Consider the following 18,464-nt stretch of genomic DNA (forward strand, 5'->3'; position numbering starts at 1 on the left):
TCTTATATCAACACAGATCTACATTATTATTCATCATAAATAAACAGTAAGTTATTGTATCCATCGCTACTGATTGGTATTCACATTAATCCAATATTTTGCTATTGGAAGAAACATTCTGATTCAGAAACACTGACGTAGAGATCACTGAGCAGGACATCTAGGAGACACTGACTTTGTTTCTCCTATATTTCTCCCTTTTTGTTATATCTTGCTGCCTTAATAGACCACGTGAGCACATCACTTTCACTGATCTTTTTTTTTCTTTGTAAATTTAAATTTTAATTGAATTATAAGGCCAGTTTACAGTGCATCTATGGGCAGATTTCTTTGAAATGCATGGTACTTTAAACTTGGTCTTAAGAGAGGTCCAGGAAAATGCCCACTAAGCCTCTGTGATTTTAATACCTTGCCAGGCCATGGCAAAGTGAGGTGCCTCTGACGTTTGGGCTGCCACAGCGTGTTTTTCAGTTACTCTGGTGACGCCTGTGACCTGAGGGTTATTCTGTTCCCGTTACCAACTCGCGCAGGTTGGGAGGCGCCAATGAGAGCAGGGCTTGAAACTAGTGCGTGGCGTCTGATCGTTGCCTAGCGACGGTCGTTGCCGCTAATCCTTGGCCGGACAGATCCACATCTGTTTTCTGGCTACCGAGAGGGCAGCCATGAACACCCAAAGGGGTTCCCTCGCCGTGAACACCCAAAGGGGTTCCCTCACCATAAGCATCCAAAGGGGTTCCCTCGCCATGAGCATCCAAAGGGGTTCCCTCGTCTCCCGGGATGTGGATAGCCCGGGGAAAGACATGCAGCTGCGGGTGATCCCGGCTGAGGTGAAGTTCCTGGACACGATGGCCGGGAGGGTGTACCGCCTCCCGATTACTGTGCATAATCTTGGCCGCTGGAACCAGAAAATCCGATTTAAGGAGCCCATCAAGCCACAGGTGACACACTAAGGGGTGCTGGGAGCAGGACCTTGTGAGAGCGCCTCCTCACACTGCGTCTCTCTTTGCCCCAGGGAGTAGTCATCTGGCTCCTGCAGGGATGGAGGGAGGATTGGGCTTCCTGGGAAACAGTGACAGGTTTGTGTGTGTGTGCTCTTTTTTTTCCCCCCCTCTTTGTTTTCTGTTTCGTTAAGGATTAGGAGATGGGGAGGGCAGGGTGGAGAAAAGCTGACTTAGAGCCTCCCCATTTCTTCAACCTGGGTTTAGAAACTTGTTAACAATCCCAAAATCTGTGCAGTTTGGTTTTATGATTTTGCTGTTGCCTTAAGAATTATGAGAACAAAATTCTCTATTAACTGTCCTTTGAATCATAAAGTGCCTGATAACTCCAGGAACTGTAGGATTAGTGGAAAGGTTCATTATTTCATATTTTAACAAACATTTGTTAAGCACCTACTCTATAACAGGCATTTGTTAAGCACCTACTCTATAACAGGCAATAGACATGAGGAATACAGAATGGACACAGCCCTGCCCTCATAGAACTTAGAAACTAATGAGGGGGTTTTAGTACAGATCTAACCATCAAGATAGTTATTGTTCTGAGAGGGTGTTTCTATCTTATAATTTAAAAGTGGGCAGAATTTCCTCTGTATCTCACTGTGTTATTTTACATCATGTGTGTGAATGGATGATTATTAGTTCAGTACGATCACATTTTCTCAGGCAAATTTTTCATATGGGAAACGTGGTAAGAATTTTTGAAATATAAGCAATAAATAACTGAAAAGTTCAAGAGATATTCCTAATGAAAAATAGTGTTGAATACAGCCTGACTTATATGTGCAGAAATAAAAAGATGTCCATAATTTTAGATTAAATTTACATATATTTCTTTGTATATATGTAGAAAAAACCTATGTTAATGATTAGAAGAGCAATGAGAAAAAGGATTTCCATGTTCTAATTTTTGCTCTGTTAAAAAATCGATGTATTATTTACTTACACTAAAGTGCACAGATCTCAAAAGTAAAGTTTGATGAATTTACAAAAAAATAAATATATATGTGTGTGTAGACAGATAGCTAGATATATAATCTCCATTAGCTACCACCTGGGTCAAATAATAGAATATTTTCACCACCCAAGATCACCAGTGCTTCTTCCTTACAATACCTGGAGTAATCACCCTGTGGAACTGACCACTATTCTGATTTCTAACACCATAGATTAGTTTGGCCTGTCCTTGGCTTTCATATCAATGGAATCAGGTTTTAATGGTTTTTATATTTAAATATTTTTATTAAAAAGTATATCTCGAGAGACTACTGACTCCTCTTTAAATCAAAAAGTACTTGCTTGCTCCAAATACTGTAAAATTAGGGAAAGGCTGTGTTATTTCACTACCTTAGCACATATTTATTGAACAATTAAATGTGTATCTGAAAATACTTTCTTTTGAAACTCAAGCTGGTGGTAATGTTTGGATGTGGACAAACGCTATTTTATGGATGTTCTGGGGACACTTGTATGGATGTTTTCTGTGCAGTAACAAGAAAAATATTATAATTGGTTTCATTTCTAGGATATAATGGAAAACAATTCATTCCACAAGTCTTGACATTGACAAGAGAACATCCAGATATGCTTACTAGTTAGAAGCCAATATCAGTGTGAATTTTCCTTTGTTGCAAGACTATGAAATGCACTCCTGATCCTTCATAAAGGGAATTAGATAAATAGTGAAAAGTGCATCTTGTGGGGGTGGGGGATAAGAAAAAGTAAAAACAAGGTGCTGTGGAGAGGTCATTGTCATCATCACTATTATAATTACTCAGAAAATGATTCCTCTAACATACAGCAGTGCTTGTTTTTCACCCAGACTCAAGAACCTGTATTGACCCTATGTATTTTTACACCTATACTGAGCACCTTCCTCGCTTCTTCTCCACTTTTAATATCCATTCTCTAAGACAAGACCAGGTACACTCCTTCCTAGCCCACAATAATCATGTCCTCTCATGGATTTTCATGACACTTATGTCTGTATCACTCATATGGTGATTAACTAGTCCCTGGCTTATATTTAATTTTCGAGAGGTTTGTGGTCTGCTTCTTTAAAGAGATTATATATTCAGGAGAGGGACTCTTTCTAGCTGAAGGGGAGGAAGTGCTTATGATTTAGAGTCAGATAGATATGTTTTTGAATCTTCACTTCCTGAGTGACTTCAGACATTAATTATACTTTACATATCCAATTCCCTCATCTATATACTGAGAGCCTTACTATCAGCCTCACAGGACTGTAGAAGTGTATTTACATAAGATAATAGATGTAAAATGCTTGACACATTATAAATGCATAACAGATATTATTTCTCTTTTTTCTCCCTTTATATTTTTCCTGGCGCCAAGCACATGTCTTACTAGAACAAAAGTGTTTTTGTCCTCTTCGTTATATTCTTCTTTTATATTTCTTCCAAGTTATGAAGCTCAAATTCCCATGAATAAAGCATATACAATATACATATGAGGGCCGGGCACGACGGCTCATGCCTGTGATTCCCGGCACTTTGGGAGGCTGAGGCGGGTAGATCACGAGGTCAAGAGATTGAGACCATCCTGGCCAACATGGTGAAACCCCGTCTCTATTAAAAATATAAAATTAGCTGGGCATGGTGGCGCGCACCTCCCAGCTACTCAGGAGACTGAGGCAGGAAAATCGCTTGAACCTGGGAGGTGGAGGTTGCGGTGAGCCGAGATTGCACCACTGCATTCCAACCTGGTGACAGAGCGAGACTCCATCTCAAAAAAAAAAAAAAGTATATATATATACACACACACACATATATGTGTATATAAATATATATACACACACACACATATATGTGTATATAAATATATACACACACACACATATATATGTGTATATAATATATACTTATATATATGTGTATATATATATACTTATATATGTGTGTGTATATTTATGCACAAACACATATGTACGTGCATGTGGGTATATATTATGTATGTATATGATTGAGCAACATTTTTATTAGGTTGTTCTTCCTTTTTTCTGCAGTCAAAATGCTCTACCACTGAGCCATACCCCCTCTTCTTCCTTTTTTCTGTATTTAGATTTTAAGCTTCTTATAATAGAGGCCATATTAGTTCTATATGTATATTTTAAACTAGCCTATTGGCATTTATATGTTTCTTAGCTACCTGCATTGTCAGATTCAAGTTGTGTACTCTTGAAAGCATATCTTAAAGATCTAGAATCAGATAGATATAAACATGAGCATTAAGTCTTTGCCTTTAGGTACATAAGACAAATATCACATGCTCTCACTTATATGTGAAATATAAAAATTTAGACTCATAGAAGTAGAGAGTAGAATGGTGGTTACCAAAGACTGAGGGTTGAGGTGGGCAGAGAAAGGAAAAATGTTGGTCAAAGGGTACAAAATTTCAGTTAAACAGGAAGAATTAGTTCGGGTGATCTATTGCACAGCAAGGTGACTATAGTTAATAATAATGTATTGTATATCTCAAAATTGTTAAAAGAATGGATTTTAAATGTTCCCAGTACAAATAAATAAGTGATGTGATGGATATGTTAATTAGCCTGATTTGCTCGTTCCACAATATATACCTGTATTAATACATCATATTGTACTCAACGAATATATACAATTATTTGTCAATTAAAAACAAAATTAAAAAGTCTTTGGCATTAGGGCAGGAATAGAGCCTGTATTTTGATAATAATATAACACTCCTAACTATAGTTGCTCACGTTATTTATTTATTTATTTTTTGAGATGGAGTCTTGCTCTGTCACCCAGGCTGGGGTGCAATGGTGCGATCTTGGCTCACTGCAATCTCCATCTTCCGGGTTCAAACAATTCCCCTGCCTCAGCCTCCCGAGTAGCTGGGACTACAGGTGGGCACCACCACGCCTGGATAATTTTTTGTATTTTAGTAGAGATGGGGTTTCACCATGTTGGCCAGGATGGTTTCGATCTCCCGAACTCATGATCCGCTGGCTTCCACCTCCCAAAGTGCTGGGATTACAGGCGTGAACCATTGTGCCTGGCCACGATATTTTTTTTATAAGGAGTTAAGATGTATAATTTGATTCTCTTTCTCCCACTGAAGTTTAAACTGATGTTGACCAGTCTGGATAAAGAACTTGCTTCTGGCCTTCAGATGACAGCTATGGTGGAATATCATCCTGATAAAGATGAAGACACTTTTGACCGACTACTTATTTCAATAGAAAATAAAACAACAGAAATTCCTCTAATTGGGTATGTAATCTTCATAGTTCATGCTGACGTTTTGAATACTCTTTAAATAAAAATGAGGGTCAAAGTAATATTCTGTATTTTTTCTGACATAGTTTCCTTACAGTTGAACTTAAAGGACACATTTTTAGAAAATTGTAATGTTTGTAAGAAATGAAACCTCATTCTCTGTTATTTTTATTAAAATAACATTCAACAATTGAATGTATTAATAATTGGATTATTGCAAACTTGTATTCACATTTTAAGTTAATTTTAAAGTATTGTCAGGTTCACTTCACTAAATTTTAAATTAGGCAAATGTTTGGTGTCAAAAAAGTCAAAATGCTGTTCTTCTAAGACTGGTTGAAAAATGTGGATGGATATGAGTATAAAAAAGAGCTAAGTGACTGACTTGGTTGTTTCAAATTATTTATTTGACCAGGATGAATGATGATTCATTTGTTGTTTTTTAATATTAAAAAGTATATTTCTGTTCATTGTAAATTTATCTATCAAAATTAGTGTTAAAATTTACAGTGTTTCTTTATTTATATACATACATGTATGATCCTCCTTTTCCCCAGCAAAATGTGGTTTCCATAGGTGTTTTCTTTTGCCTCTATTTTCCCAACACCTACAGAATTAATTTGGAATATTTTCTGCTGATTACGTGGTATTAGATATATACCTTTTAAAAAATTCCCTTTTATTCAAGCTGGGTGCGGTGGCTCATGCCTGTAATCCTAGTACTTAGCACTTTGGGAGGCCAAGGTGGGTGGATCACTTGAGCTCAGGAGTTGGAGACCAGCCTGGGCAACATGGTGAAACCCCACCTCTACAGAAAATACAAAAAAAAAAAAAAATAACTGGGAGTGGTAGTGCATGCCTGTAGTCCCAGCTACTTGTAGGGCTGAAGCAAGAGGATCACTTGAACCCAAGAGGTAGAGGCTACAGCGAGCCGAGATCACACCACTGCACTCCAGTCTGGGTGACAAAGTGAGACCCTGTCTCAAACAAAACAAAACAAAACAAAAAAACAATTCCCTTTCTTTTTCATTTCTATGAGCTAAATTTAGATCCTCAATTATTTTGTTTCTTCGCGTTGTTGAGAAGTTCTGATTTAGCACATCATCCCATTTTGCATAGGAATCAAACAGTAGACACATGGTAGGAAAAAAACAAGCTATTAACCCAGTATAAATATTTAATTTGTGTTTTGCAATTTAAATAGAACCATTTTGGATGCATTCTGCACTTTGACATATCTATGAGTGGAACTCAGATTTGCTTGTTTGTGGTATGTATGAAGAGACAGGTTGAAGATGCTTCTGTCCTCAAAAACAGATTTTTTTCTTGTTTCCAGAGTTTTGTTTCTTGTTTCTGATGCCCTCTCTCATCAGAAGTCTATTTCTCACCACGGTTGCAATATAAGGAGAGCACTGCCCCTCTTTTGGTGTGATGGACAAGGTTGAAGGAAGGGGTGTGTGTGTGTGTGTATATGTGTGTGCATGTGTGTTATCAATTTCTATACATTTTTTATCACCTGTGTAGGTTCTTGTATCCACCACCACAGTCAAGACAGTGAACAGTTCCAATACCACAAGAAAATCCCTCCTGTTGCTTTATTACAACTGTATCTACTTCCCTTCTGCCTCACACCTACAATCCCTAAACTGTGGATACTGCTAATCTGTTTTCTATGTCTAAAATGTTTGTCATCTCAAATATATTACATAAATTGAATCACATACTATGTAGCCTTCTGTTTTTTTCTTGCAGCAACATTTCTTGCAGGAGATTCAGCCAAGTTGTTGAATGTATCAATATTTTGTTCCTTTTTATTGCTGAATAGTATTCTATGATATATATATATATTATATATGTATATATATATATATATTTGTTTAACAAGTGACCTGTTGAAGAACAAAGGGACAGATTCCAGTTTTTAGCTATCACAAATAAGCTGTTTTAATATTCTTGTACAAGTTTTGTGTGAGCATAAGTTTTTATTTTTTCTGGGATAAATGCTCATGAGTGTAATTGTAGGGTCACATGGTAATTACGTATTTTGTTTAACAGAAAATCCCAAATTGCTTTTGAGAGCACCTATGCCATTTTACATTTCAAATAGTGATATATGAGTACTCCACTTGGACGATATATTTGCCAGTATTTTTTGCTTTCATCACTATTTAAAAATTTTAGCGATTCTGATAGATATTTAATGGAATCTCTCCATAGTTTTAATTTGCATTTCCCCCATGACTAATGATGTTGACAACATATTTTCAGGAGCTTCTTTGCCATCTGAGTACCCTCTCTAGTGAAATCTCTGTTAATGTGTTTTTCTCATTTTCTGATTATACTGCTCTTTATTATTGAATTTTGCAATTTCTTTGTATATTCTGGATACAAGCCTTTTGATGGTTATGTAGCTTGCGAATATGCTCTCCCAGTTTGAGGTTTGACTTTTCATCCTTTTAACAGGGTATTTTGTAGAACAAAAGCGGTTTTTTTTTTATGTTCAATGATGTCCAATTTATCAATTTTCCTTAAATTAGTACTGCTTTTTAGTGTTAAGTCTAAGAACTCTTTGCCTAACCCTTGATCGTAATGGTTGAAGATTTTCTCCTATTTTTAACTTTTAAAGTTTTACATTAAAAAATTAAAGAATTAATTTTTGTATAAAGTGTGGTTTACATTGAGGTTCTAATTATTGCCTATAGATGTTCAATTGCTCCGACCAAATTTGTTGAAAAAGCTATTTTCCTTCATTGAATTGTATGCCCTTGATAAAAATCACTTCAGCATAATCTGCATTGGTCTATTTCTGTGTTCTGCATTTTTCCATTCATCTGTGTATCCATACGTTTGCCAACATCATGCTACCTTGATTACCTTTGCTATATAGTAATTCTTAATATCATGTACAGTAATTCCTCACGTATTATTCTTTGTCACCATTAGTTTAGTTATCAAAATATCTCTACCTTTCCATGTAAGTTTTAGAATAATCTTTCTGAGCCTGAAAAAAAATATTGCTGGGATTTTGAGAATAATTGAGCTTAGCTTATAGATCAATTTGAGGGAAATTGACATCTTTACTATGGTAAGTCTCCCCAAATATGAATGTGCTGTGTCTTTCCATTTATTTGGGTCTTCTTTGATTTCTTTTATCAGTATTTTGTAATTTTCAGCACAGAGATTCTCTACATGTGTTGTTAAGTATATAACTATTTCATTTTCTTTGGAGTGATTGCAAATAATATTGTGTTTTTAATTTTGGTTACTGCATATTCCTTGTTGCTATATACAGAGAAGTGATTGATTTTTGTTTGTTGACATTGTATCCTCTAACCTTGCTGAACTCCCTTTTTAGGAGGTTTTTGTATGTTTTCTAGATTCTTTGCCATCTTATATGTAGATAATTGTGTCATCTGCAGACAGGGATAGTTCATTTGTGTGTTTTTTCCCATTCCAAAGTATATGCGTTTCACCTTTTTTTTCTTGCTTTATTTACATGGCTAGAACTTTCAGTATTTTGTTGTGTAAGAGTGGTGAAACTGGGCTCAGTGGTTCACCCTTGTAATCCCAGCACTTTGGGAGGCTGAGGCAGGCGGATCACCTGAGGCCAGGAGTTCGAGATCAGCCTGGCCAACATGGAGAAACGTCGTCTCTACTAGAAATACAAAAATTAGCTGGGTGTGGCGGTGCACACTTGTAATCTCAGCTACTTGGAAGGCTGAGGCACAAGAATCACCTGAGCCTGGAAGGTGGAGGTTGCAGTGAGCTGAAATCATGCCAATGCACTTCAGCCTGGGTGTCAGAGTGTGGCTCATCTTGCATCATTCTTTTTATATATTCTGGAATTTGATTTGCTCCTGTTTTATTAGGGATTATTGTGTCCCAGTTTGTTAGTGATATTGGTTTATAGTTTGTTTGTTTGATTGATTGATTGGTTTGCTTTTCTTTATTGTCGTTGTATGGTTTTGCTATCAGGATAGTGCCAGCCTCATAAAATGAATTTGGAAATGCTCCCTCTTCTGTATTCTAGAAGAACTTATTTAATATTGATAGCAATTATTTAAATGGTAGAATTCTCTAGTGGAACTGTTTGGCCTGGAGATTTTTCTTTCAGAATGTTTTAAATTATGAATTTAGTTTTTTAATTCTTATAGGGCTATTCATACTGCCTATATTATTATGTTGGTGGAGTTACTGTAGTTTCTGATTTCCACGGAATTCTTCCAATTCCAAGTTGTCAAATTTATTATTTTAGAGTTGTTAGAATTTTTTTCTTATTATTTTTAAATAAATAATAAGCTGCTGCATCTGTAGTGATATCCTTTCTTTCATTTCTGATGTTGAACATGTGTGTATTTTGTCCTTTTTTAAAGTATTGCTAGTGGCTTATCAACTTTATTGACTTTTTTTCCAAAGAATCAGCTTTCTATCATTGACTTTCCTATCATTTTATTTTAAATTCTCTTGGTTGCTGCTCTCTATTATTTCTTTTCTTCTGCTTGATTTGAATTAATATTGCTCTTGTTCTAGTTTTTGATATTGGAAATTAGACAATGAGTTTGAGACAATTTCTCATTTCTAATGTAAATATGTAACGTTATAAATGACCCTCAGCACTACTTTAGCTGTGCCCTACAAATTTTTATATATTTTTATTTTGACTCAGTTTTATGTATTTAATTTTTTTTAAACTTTCTCTTTGACTCCTGGATTATTTAAAAGTGTGTTAATTTCCACAGGTTTATTATGGACATATTTATGATCATTATTCCTTTCTGTTAGATTGATCCTTTTATTATATATAATATCCCTCTTTGTTCATGGTGATTTTCTTGCACTGAAGCCTCTATTAGATATTAATATAGCTTTTTGCACTTTTTTTCTAAGTAAAATTTGAATACTATGTTGTTTCCTATTTGTTTACTTTCACCCTACTATGGCCTTGTATTTAAACTGAGTTTCTTCTAAGCAGCAGCATATAGTTGGGCAATGGTTGCCTTCCCCATATTTTCAACCTCTGTCTTTTGATTGTTGTATCTAGACTATTTATATTGAAGTTAATTTGTATATGCTATAACTTGTCTGCTTGTTTATTATTTGTTTTCTCATTGTTCTCTTTGTTTCTCATACTTCTGTTTCTCATTTTTGCAATCCTGTAGGTTAATTGAAGGTTATTTTAGGATTGCGTCTTCATGTATTTATACTGTTTTTTTTTGCATCTCTTTGCATAATTATTGTAGTGGTTTCTCTGGGTATTTCAATATACATACGTGATATAATATTCTAGTGGCATAAACATTTTGTCACTTTAAGTGAAGCGTAGAAGCTTCATTTCCATCCGAGTCTTTTTTTCTTTCCCTACTTTTAAATATTACTATCTTGAATATCTAAGAGTGTTATGATTCTTGTTTTCATCATCAAATATAATTTATAAAACTTATGAGAAAAAATATAGCTGATTGTATGTTGCTAGTGTTTTGCTATTTCCATTGTTCCTCCCTCCCTCCTTCCTTTTTTTCCTTCTTTGCTTCCTCCCTCCCTCCCTTCCTTTCTTCTTTCCTTGCTTCCCTCCTTTCTCTTTTTTGAGGCAGGGTCTTCCTCTGTTGCCCAGGTTGGAGTTCAGTGGTGTCAACATGGGTCACTGCAACCTCAAGTTTCTGGGCTCTAATGTTCCTCCCACCTCAGCCCCCCAAGTTGCTTGGACTACAAACATGCACCAAACCTGGCTAATTTTTCCTTCCTTCCTTCCTTCCTTCCTTCCTTCCTTCCTTCCTTCCTTCCTTCCTTCCTTCCTTCCTTCCTTCCTTCCGTCCTTCTTTCTGTCCTTCTTTCTCTCTTTCTTTCTTTCTTTCTTTCTTTCTTTCTTTCTTTCTTTCTTTCTTTCTTTCTTTCTTTCTTTCTTTCTTTTTCCTTCCTTCCTTCCTTCCTTCCTTCCTTCCTTCCTTCCTTCCTTCCTTCCTTCCTTCCTTCCTTCCTTCCTTCCTTCTTTCTTTCTTTCCTTCTTTCCTTCTGTCTTTCTTTCTGTCTTTCTTTCTGTCTTTCTGTCTTTCTGTCTTTCTTTCTTTCTGACGGAGTCTCCCTCTGTCGCCCAGGCTGGAGTGAGATGGCGTGATCTTGGCTCACTGCAACCTCCACCTCTTGGCTTCAAGCTATTCTCTTGCCTCAGCTTCCTGAGTAGCTGGGATTACAAGTGCATGCGACCATGCACTTTTAATTTTTGTAGAGGTGGGGTTTCACTATGTTGTACAGGCTGGTCTCAAACTTCTTGGCTCAAGCAATCCTCCCACCTTGGCCTCCCAAAGTGCTGGGATTACAGGTGTGAGCCACTATGCCCAGCCTCCTCCATTTTTTTCTTTCTGATACTCCAAGATTCTCTTTTATTATTTCCTGACTTTCTGAAGAACTTTATTATCTTTAATTTTTTTTTTTTTTTGACGGAGTCTCACTCTGTCGTCAGTCTGGAGTGCAGGGGTGCGATGTCGGCTCACTGCAACCTCCGCCTCCCGGGTTCAAGTGATTCTCCTGCCTCAGCCTCCTGAGTAGCTGGGATTATAGGCACGCACCACCACGCCCAGCTAATTTTTTTATTTTTAGTAGAGATAGGGTTTCCCCAGGTTAGCCAGGATGGTCTTGGTCTCTTGACCTTGTGATCTGCCCACTTTGGCCCCCCAAAGTGCTGGGATTACAGGCGTGAGCCACCACGCCTGGCCATATTTAATTTTTATGGGTACATAGTATGTGTATATATTTAAGGTTTACATGAGATATTTTGATAACAGGCATGCAATGACTAATAATCACATCAAGGTAAATGAGGTGTCCATCACCTCAAGCATTTATCCCTGTGTTACAAATAATCCAGTTACAGTCTTTTAGTTATTTTTAAATGTGCAATTAAATTATTTTTTACTATGGTCACCTTGTTGTGATAGTAAATACCAGGTCTTATTATTTATTCTTTCTAACTATATTTTTGCACGCATTAACCCTCCCCCTTCTTTCCTACCCCCAGCTACTCTTCCCAGCCTCTGGCAACCATCCTTCTACTCTTTATCTTCATGAGTTCAATTATTTTATTTTTTAGATCACACAAATAAGTGAGAAATAGAATGCTTGTCTTTCTGTGTCTGGCTTATATCACTTAACATAATGACCTCTAGTTACTATGTTGTTGTAAATGACTGGATCTCATTTTTTATGGCTAAATAGTACTTCATTGTGTATATGTAGCACATTTTCTTTATCCATTCATCTGTTGATGGACACTTGAGTTGCTTCCAATTCTTGGCTACTGTGAATAATGCTACAATAAACATGAGTGTGCAGATATCCCTTCAATACACTGATTTCCTTTCTTTGGGTATATACTGAGCAGTGAGATTGCTGGATCTTATGGTAGCTCTGTTTATAGTTTTTTGCGGAGCCTCCAAACTGTTCTCCTTTGCTTTGTGGTTGTACTAATTTACATTCCTACCAGCAGTGTATGAGGGTTACCTTTTCTCCACATCCTTGCTAGCATTTGTTATTTCCTAACCTTTGGATAAAAGCCATTGTAATTGGGGTGAGATGATATCTCACTGTAGTTTTGATTTGCATTTCCCTGATGATCAGCGATGTTGAGCACTTTTTCATGTGACTGTTTGCCATTTGTATATCTTCTTTCAAGAAATGTCTATTCAAATTTTTTGCCCATTTTAAAATTTAACTACTGATTTTTTCCTAGAGAGTTGTTTGAGGTCCTTATATATGCTGGTTATTAATCCTTGGTCAGATGTGTAGTTTGCAAATATTTTTCCCATACTGTGGGTTGTCTCTTCACTTTGTTGATTGTTTCCTTTGCTGTGCACAAACTTTTTTACTTGATGTGATCCTAGTTGCCAATTTTTGCTTTGGTTGCCTGTGCTTGTGGGGTGCTACTCAAGAAATCTTTGCTCAGTCTAATGTTCTGGAGAGTTTTCTGGGTGGGTCCAGGGGTACCATCCAGGAACAAGGGACTGGGGTAAAGTACCTTAGAAGTCTACTTATTGTACTGTGGCTGAGCTGGTACTCAAACTACATGACACTGTTCTTCCCAGTCTTTCCTTCCCTTTCCAGAAGCAGAGGGGCCTCACCCTATGGCCGCCATCACCACTGGCCCACAGGGTGTACTGCCAAGCTTACTACTGATGTTCTCTTAAGGTCAAAGGTCTCTTTAGTCAGCTTGTGGTGAATGTTGTTTAGCCTGGGACTCATCCTTCAGGGCAGTGTACTCCCTTATGGCCCAGGGCACGTCCAGAAATGCCATCCAAGAGTTAAGGCCTGGAATCAGGATCCCCAAAGGCCTGCTTGGTGTTCTATACCTCTGTGACCAAGCTGACACCTAAGGTATTAGATAAAACACTTTTACTTTTCCCTCCACTGTGTCAGGTGGAAGGAGTCTTGCCCTGTAGCCACCACAGCTGGGAATGTGCTGAATCTCACCTGAAGCCAGCAAATTTCCAAGTGTCACCCAAGGCCCATGGCACGCTACTTAGGTATCACTGCTGGTTACTCAGGGCCCAAGGGCTCTTTAGTCAGCAGGTAATGAATCCTGCCAGGGCTGGGTCCTTCCCTTCAAGGCAATAGCTTTCCTTCTGGCCCAGGGTGTGTCTAGAAATGTCATGTGTGAGCTAGGGCCTGGAAAGGTGACGTCACACCTCTGACGGGTGCTCTATCCTGCCGTGTCTGAGCTGGTATCCAAGATTCAAGACAAAGTCCTCTTTATTCTTGCCTCTTCTCTCCTCAAGTAGAAGGAAGGGGTCTCTTTTGAAGCCATGAGCTGTGCAGCCTAGGGTTGGGGAAGGGTTGGCACAAGCACTTCCCTAGCCACACCAGCTGGTGTCTTAGTAGGTTGTGTGTCTCCCCATGTCCATTGACTTTGACCCCAGTTTAACACTAGAACTCGTCTAGAAGTTACAGTCCTTGTGGCCTAGACTGCCTTTCAAGTTTATCTAGGGTCCTAGAGCGTGTTAGCTCATGGTGGCAAGGCTTGCTAGAACTCAAGTCGTGACCACTGGGATAGGTGATTCCTCTCTGGCTAAGGCTGGTTTAAATGTTCCCCCCATAGGCAGGCATCAGCTTAGGTCCCCTGTTTTACTTTCTGCTGTGACAGGGCAGCACTGAGTTCAACGCAATGTCTCACAATTGCTGTGCTCTTCCTCCCTCAAATGCACAGATTCTCTCTCCTTGCCATGCTGCCACTGCGGGAGTTGGGGAGGGTTGACAAAGGAAACTGTGTTTCCTACACTCTTGGATGCCTCTTTCGGTGATATGAAGTTAAAACCAGGTACTGTGAGTGATCACCTGATTTTTGCTTCTTACGAAGTTCCTTTTTTTTTTTTTTCTTTTCGTATAGATAGTGGTTAAATTGGTGTCCTTGTAGGAGGGATGATAGGTGGAGCCTTCTATTCTGCCTTCTTGCTCTGCCCACTTGAAGAATGTTTTTAGATGATCTTTAAGGGTGTGTTGGCTAGTGACAAGTTCTTTTAGTTTTTCTTTGTCTAATGTCTGTATTTCCCCTTCATTATCAAACATAGTTTTAACAGATATCGAGTTTTCAGTTGACAGTTTTCTTTTTCTTTCAGTACTTGAAAAATATTGTGACACTTCCTTCTGGACTCCATGGCGTCAGATATGATACGTGCGTTCATTTAATTTGGTGCTTCTCTATATGGAACACATTCTTTCTCTCTGGCTGATTTCATGATTTTTGTTTTTATCTTTTGTTTTCAAAAGTTTAATTATGATATGCCTTTACATGATTTTCTTTGAGTTTATCAGGTTTGGGTTCACTCAGCTTTTTGAATTTGTATGTCAGTGTCTGTTGCCAAGTTTTGGAAGTTTTAGCCATTATTAGCATTTAACTATTATTTCAGCCCCTTTCTCTTTCTTCTCTTCTTCGGAGACTTTAATGATGCAAATATTGGATCATTTATTATTGTCCCACAGGCCCCTGAGACTTTGCTCATATTTTTCTCTTTCTCTCTCAGTCTCTGTCAAGTCTGGGTGAATTCTATTAATCTAGCTTCCATTTCACTCATTTTATCTTCTGTTATCTCCATCCTGGTATTGTGTTCATCACTATGTTTTTATTTTGGTTATTGTAGTATTCAATTCTGTAATTTCCATTTGATTCTTTTTTATAACTTGTATTTATTTGCTGAGATTTTCTATTTATTCATTAGTTTCAAAAAAAACTTGAAATTGCTTGTTGCAGCATTTTTTTTTTTTGTCAGTTGTTTTAAAATCCTTGCCTGATAATTTCAACCTGAGGTTCATCTTGGTTGACATCTGTTGATTGTCTGCTCTCATCAAAATTGTTATTTTTTTGGTTCCTGGTTATGACAGGTGATATTTGATTGAATGCTAAATGTTTTTTTCTGTTATGTTAGGAGACTCTGGGTCTTATTTAAATCTATTATTTTAACAGGCACACACCCCATTTATGTTCAGCATGTTTTTCTTAGCCTATTTTGTATGCTGTGGTTGTGATGACAGTTTAGTTTTCAGTATGTTTGCGGTGTTATTTTGATCCATTTTGTTTATGTGTTATCACTACTGCTCCCACTGTCTTCTGTAGGTGCTTCCTGAAGGAGTGGAGGCAATTTTTTTTTCCCAGGCCTGGCTGCCATATGTCTCTTGGTAGAGGAGAAATGTGGTAAGAACCCTATATAAGTACCCTTCTGGCTGCCCAGGTCTTCTGAGCAGATAGAGAGAGAAATCTGACTTATGGGGCAAAGAAGTCTGTTGTACTGGGCCAGTTGCTGTATCTAGATCTCTTGCAGGTCCTGCTCACCTTTCCACGTGTCTCTGAGTGAAAAAGGAGAGGTTTGAGCCAGCAGTGACAAAGAGGCTTTTCAGATATAGCTGCTTGCAATTGCTGTTTTTTTTCTTTTCTTTTGTTTTCTTTTTTTTTTCCTGGTTTCCCCAAACTACCTTGGTGTCTTTGGACAGAAAACTCCTTTTCTCAGGAGGTGAACTCCTGAGAAAGAGAACTCCTCTTCTGCAGGATCTCAGGCCTGGAGTAGAAGGAGAGCGCTTCCCCTTGTCACTTATGATTGGTATACCTCTTAATTGATCCCCAGGCTGGCATTGTCTGGCTCACCTGGTGTGTTCAGGGGGGCTCCTGTTTGATCCAGAAAAAGAATGATTCTAACTAGGTCAGCAGGCAAAGAATCCTGGGTCTGCGTGGCCTTTCTCTGTTGGTGGGGGAATTGTAAGACACCCTGCTGCTATTGTTTCTGCAGTCCCAGAGTTCTAAATCAGCCAGCTCTCCTTTTCACCACCTTTCATCATTCTCTTTTGCTTGCCTCGTGTACCATTTTCAGGGTTTATAGTTGTGTTTAGTAGAAGGAACAGGAAAAAATGGGTTTATGCTATATTTTCTGGACCAGAAGTTTGTATTTGTTTGCTTCTCTCCATTAGATTGTAAAATTCTTGAGGTCCAGGAGAGTTTTATTTTTTTCTATAATCTAAATTGTATATATTCAGTGAATGTTTTGTGAATAAAATTAGTCCAACTGGATCTGAACTACTCCATAATGGCATGATTGGGTTGTGATTTAAAAAAACTGTCTTGGAGTGAGCACATTTATTTTTACTTTAGACTTTCTGTATATGGATCAGACATGCAATGATCCTTCTATTTGTTGTGGAGTGAACCCTGAAAAAAGAAGAAAGAAAACAGAGAAATTACATATTTGATTTCTACATTTTCGCACATCAACCTGGACTAACAAAAGTGCCCTAGTTGGTAGATGATATAATTAGTGATTTTCAGAGCTTTTTTTCATGTGTCTCCTAAAACTATGACCTTCTTTTATATTTAAAAATATCTATGAGTTTCATCATTAGTTTGAACACTTGTAAAGAGGTAATGACTTATATATAGTAAGGGTTGCTATTTAAAAATAAGATACTTATATGCCTTTTAAAAATGTATCCAGTAGAATGAAAATATCAATAATAGTTAACAGGTGAAAAATTTACCTCTTCTCTTTTCCTCTTAAATTTGTAGCTCCATTCCATTTGTCACCACAGCATCACATCCTAATGTATTACATTTTTATGCTTAGAAGTTTTTTTTCATGATCACCAGGAATAAAGTGCATAGGCAATTTGTCTATAGTTTATGTCTATATATGTATATGTACATATGAACATATGTGTGTGCATTGCATAAACAGATAAACAGATATGTGTTTAAATATACTTGCTATGGTCATAAATCCATGCATATTTTTAACAATTCTTATAAATGTTATTATTAATACAAATTGATTAAACTCCATATATCAAATTAAGTTTGATGAGTTTTTTTAATAGAAAAGCAAAGTATTACTGGAAATATTTATAATCAGGTGAATGGAGCATTTTAAACTTTTATTTAGTTAGCATGTTTATGGATGATAGTTATTCATTGCTTATGTGAATCCCACGTGCATTTTATCCCCATTTAACATTTTTTGATATGGATGCTGAGAGAAGTTTTCTCCACAATGAGTAGATTGGAATGAAAGGATTTTATTGTAGTAATGTCTCTCAATTTTTTCAACTCTGTAAAGTTATAGGGTAAAATTACAGCAGTTGTTTGTCAAGTATTATTTTTAACAATGTGTCAGCTAAGTCAGTTGTATTCCCCTCTTTTAATGTTGATGAAAGAAAATTGGATAAACACGTTTATGTAAGTAGATTTGTTACCTAATCATTTCAGTCACTCACTTTATCAATATCAACACTAATATTTTCGATTGTCCCATAGTTTCGTGTCCCAGAGATGTTTCCACTCCAAACCAATGCATCAACATTAAATTAAGAAAAGACGACATCGATTTCTCCTTTTGTATAAAGAAATGAGAGAGGAATTGTGAAAAATGGATTGAGAAAACAAAATCTGTAGAGGCCTCTTTGTTCTATTTGTATCAGCAAATATACTTAATGAGATAGTAAAATGGAGACACAGAGAAATCATTATATATTACCAAAATCTTAACACTGAAGTAGACTCCGTCTCTCTTTTTTTCTCTCCCCCTCTCTCTCTCTGTGTGTATGTGTGAAGTGTGAAGATTCCTAAGAAATTATTCTTCAGACCTTTTTCTACATCCAAAACAGGATAATAAACTTAGGGGTACTTTTTAACCATGAATGTCTAGCCAAATAGAAAATGTATGTAAATTTATGAGGTTTG

General features: G+C 37.1%; 1 protein-coding gene across 1 annotated transcript in view; it reads left to right on the forward strand.

The window, feature by feature from the left end:
- The first annotated feature begins 662 nt into the window (after window positions 1–662).
- The window catches only part of CFAP47 (cilia and flagella associated protein 47), a 427,534-nt gene continuing 409,732 nt past the window's right edge, over window positions 663–18,464 (forward strand). The window contains exons 1-2 of the mRNA XM_015127166.3: window positions 663–938; window positions 5,103–5,254. Of these exons, the coding sequence (XP_014982652.3) occupies window positions 663–938; window positions 5,103–5,254 (428 nt within the window). The remainder of the gene's footprint in view (window positions 939–5,102; window positions 5,255–18,464) is intronic.

The sequence above is a fragment of the Macaca mulatta genome, chromosome X (genome assembly GCF_049350105.2).
Source record: "Macaca mulatta isolate MMU2019108-1 chromosome X, T2T-MMU8v2.0, whole genome shotgun sequence".
In the NCBI taxonomy this organism is placed as follows: Eukaryota; Metazoa; Chordata; class Mammalia; order Primates; family Cercopithecidae; genus Macaca; species Macaca mulatta.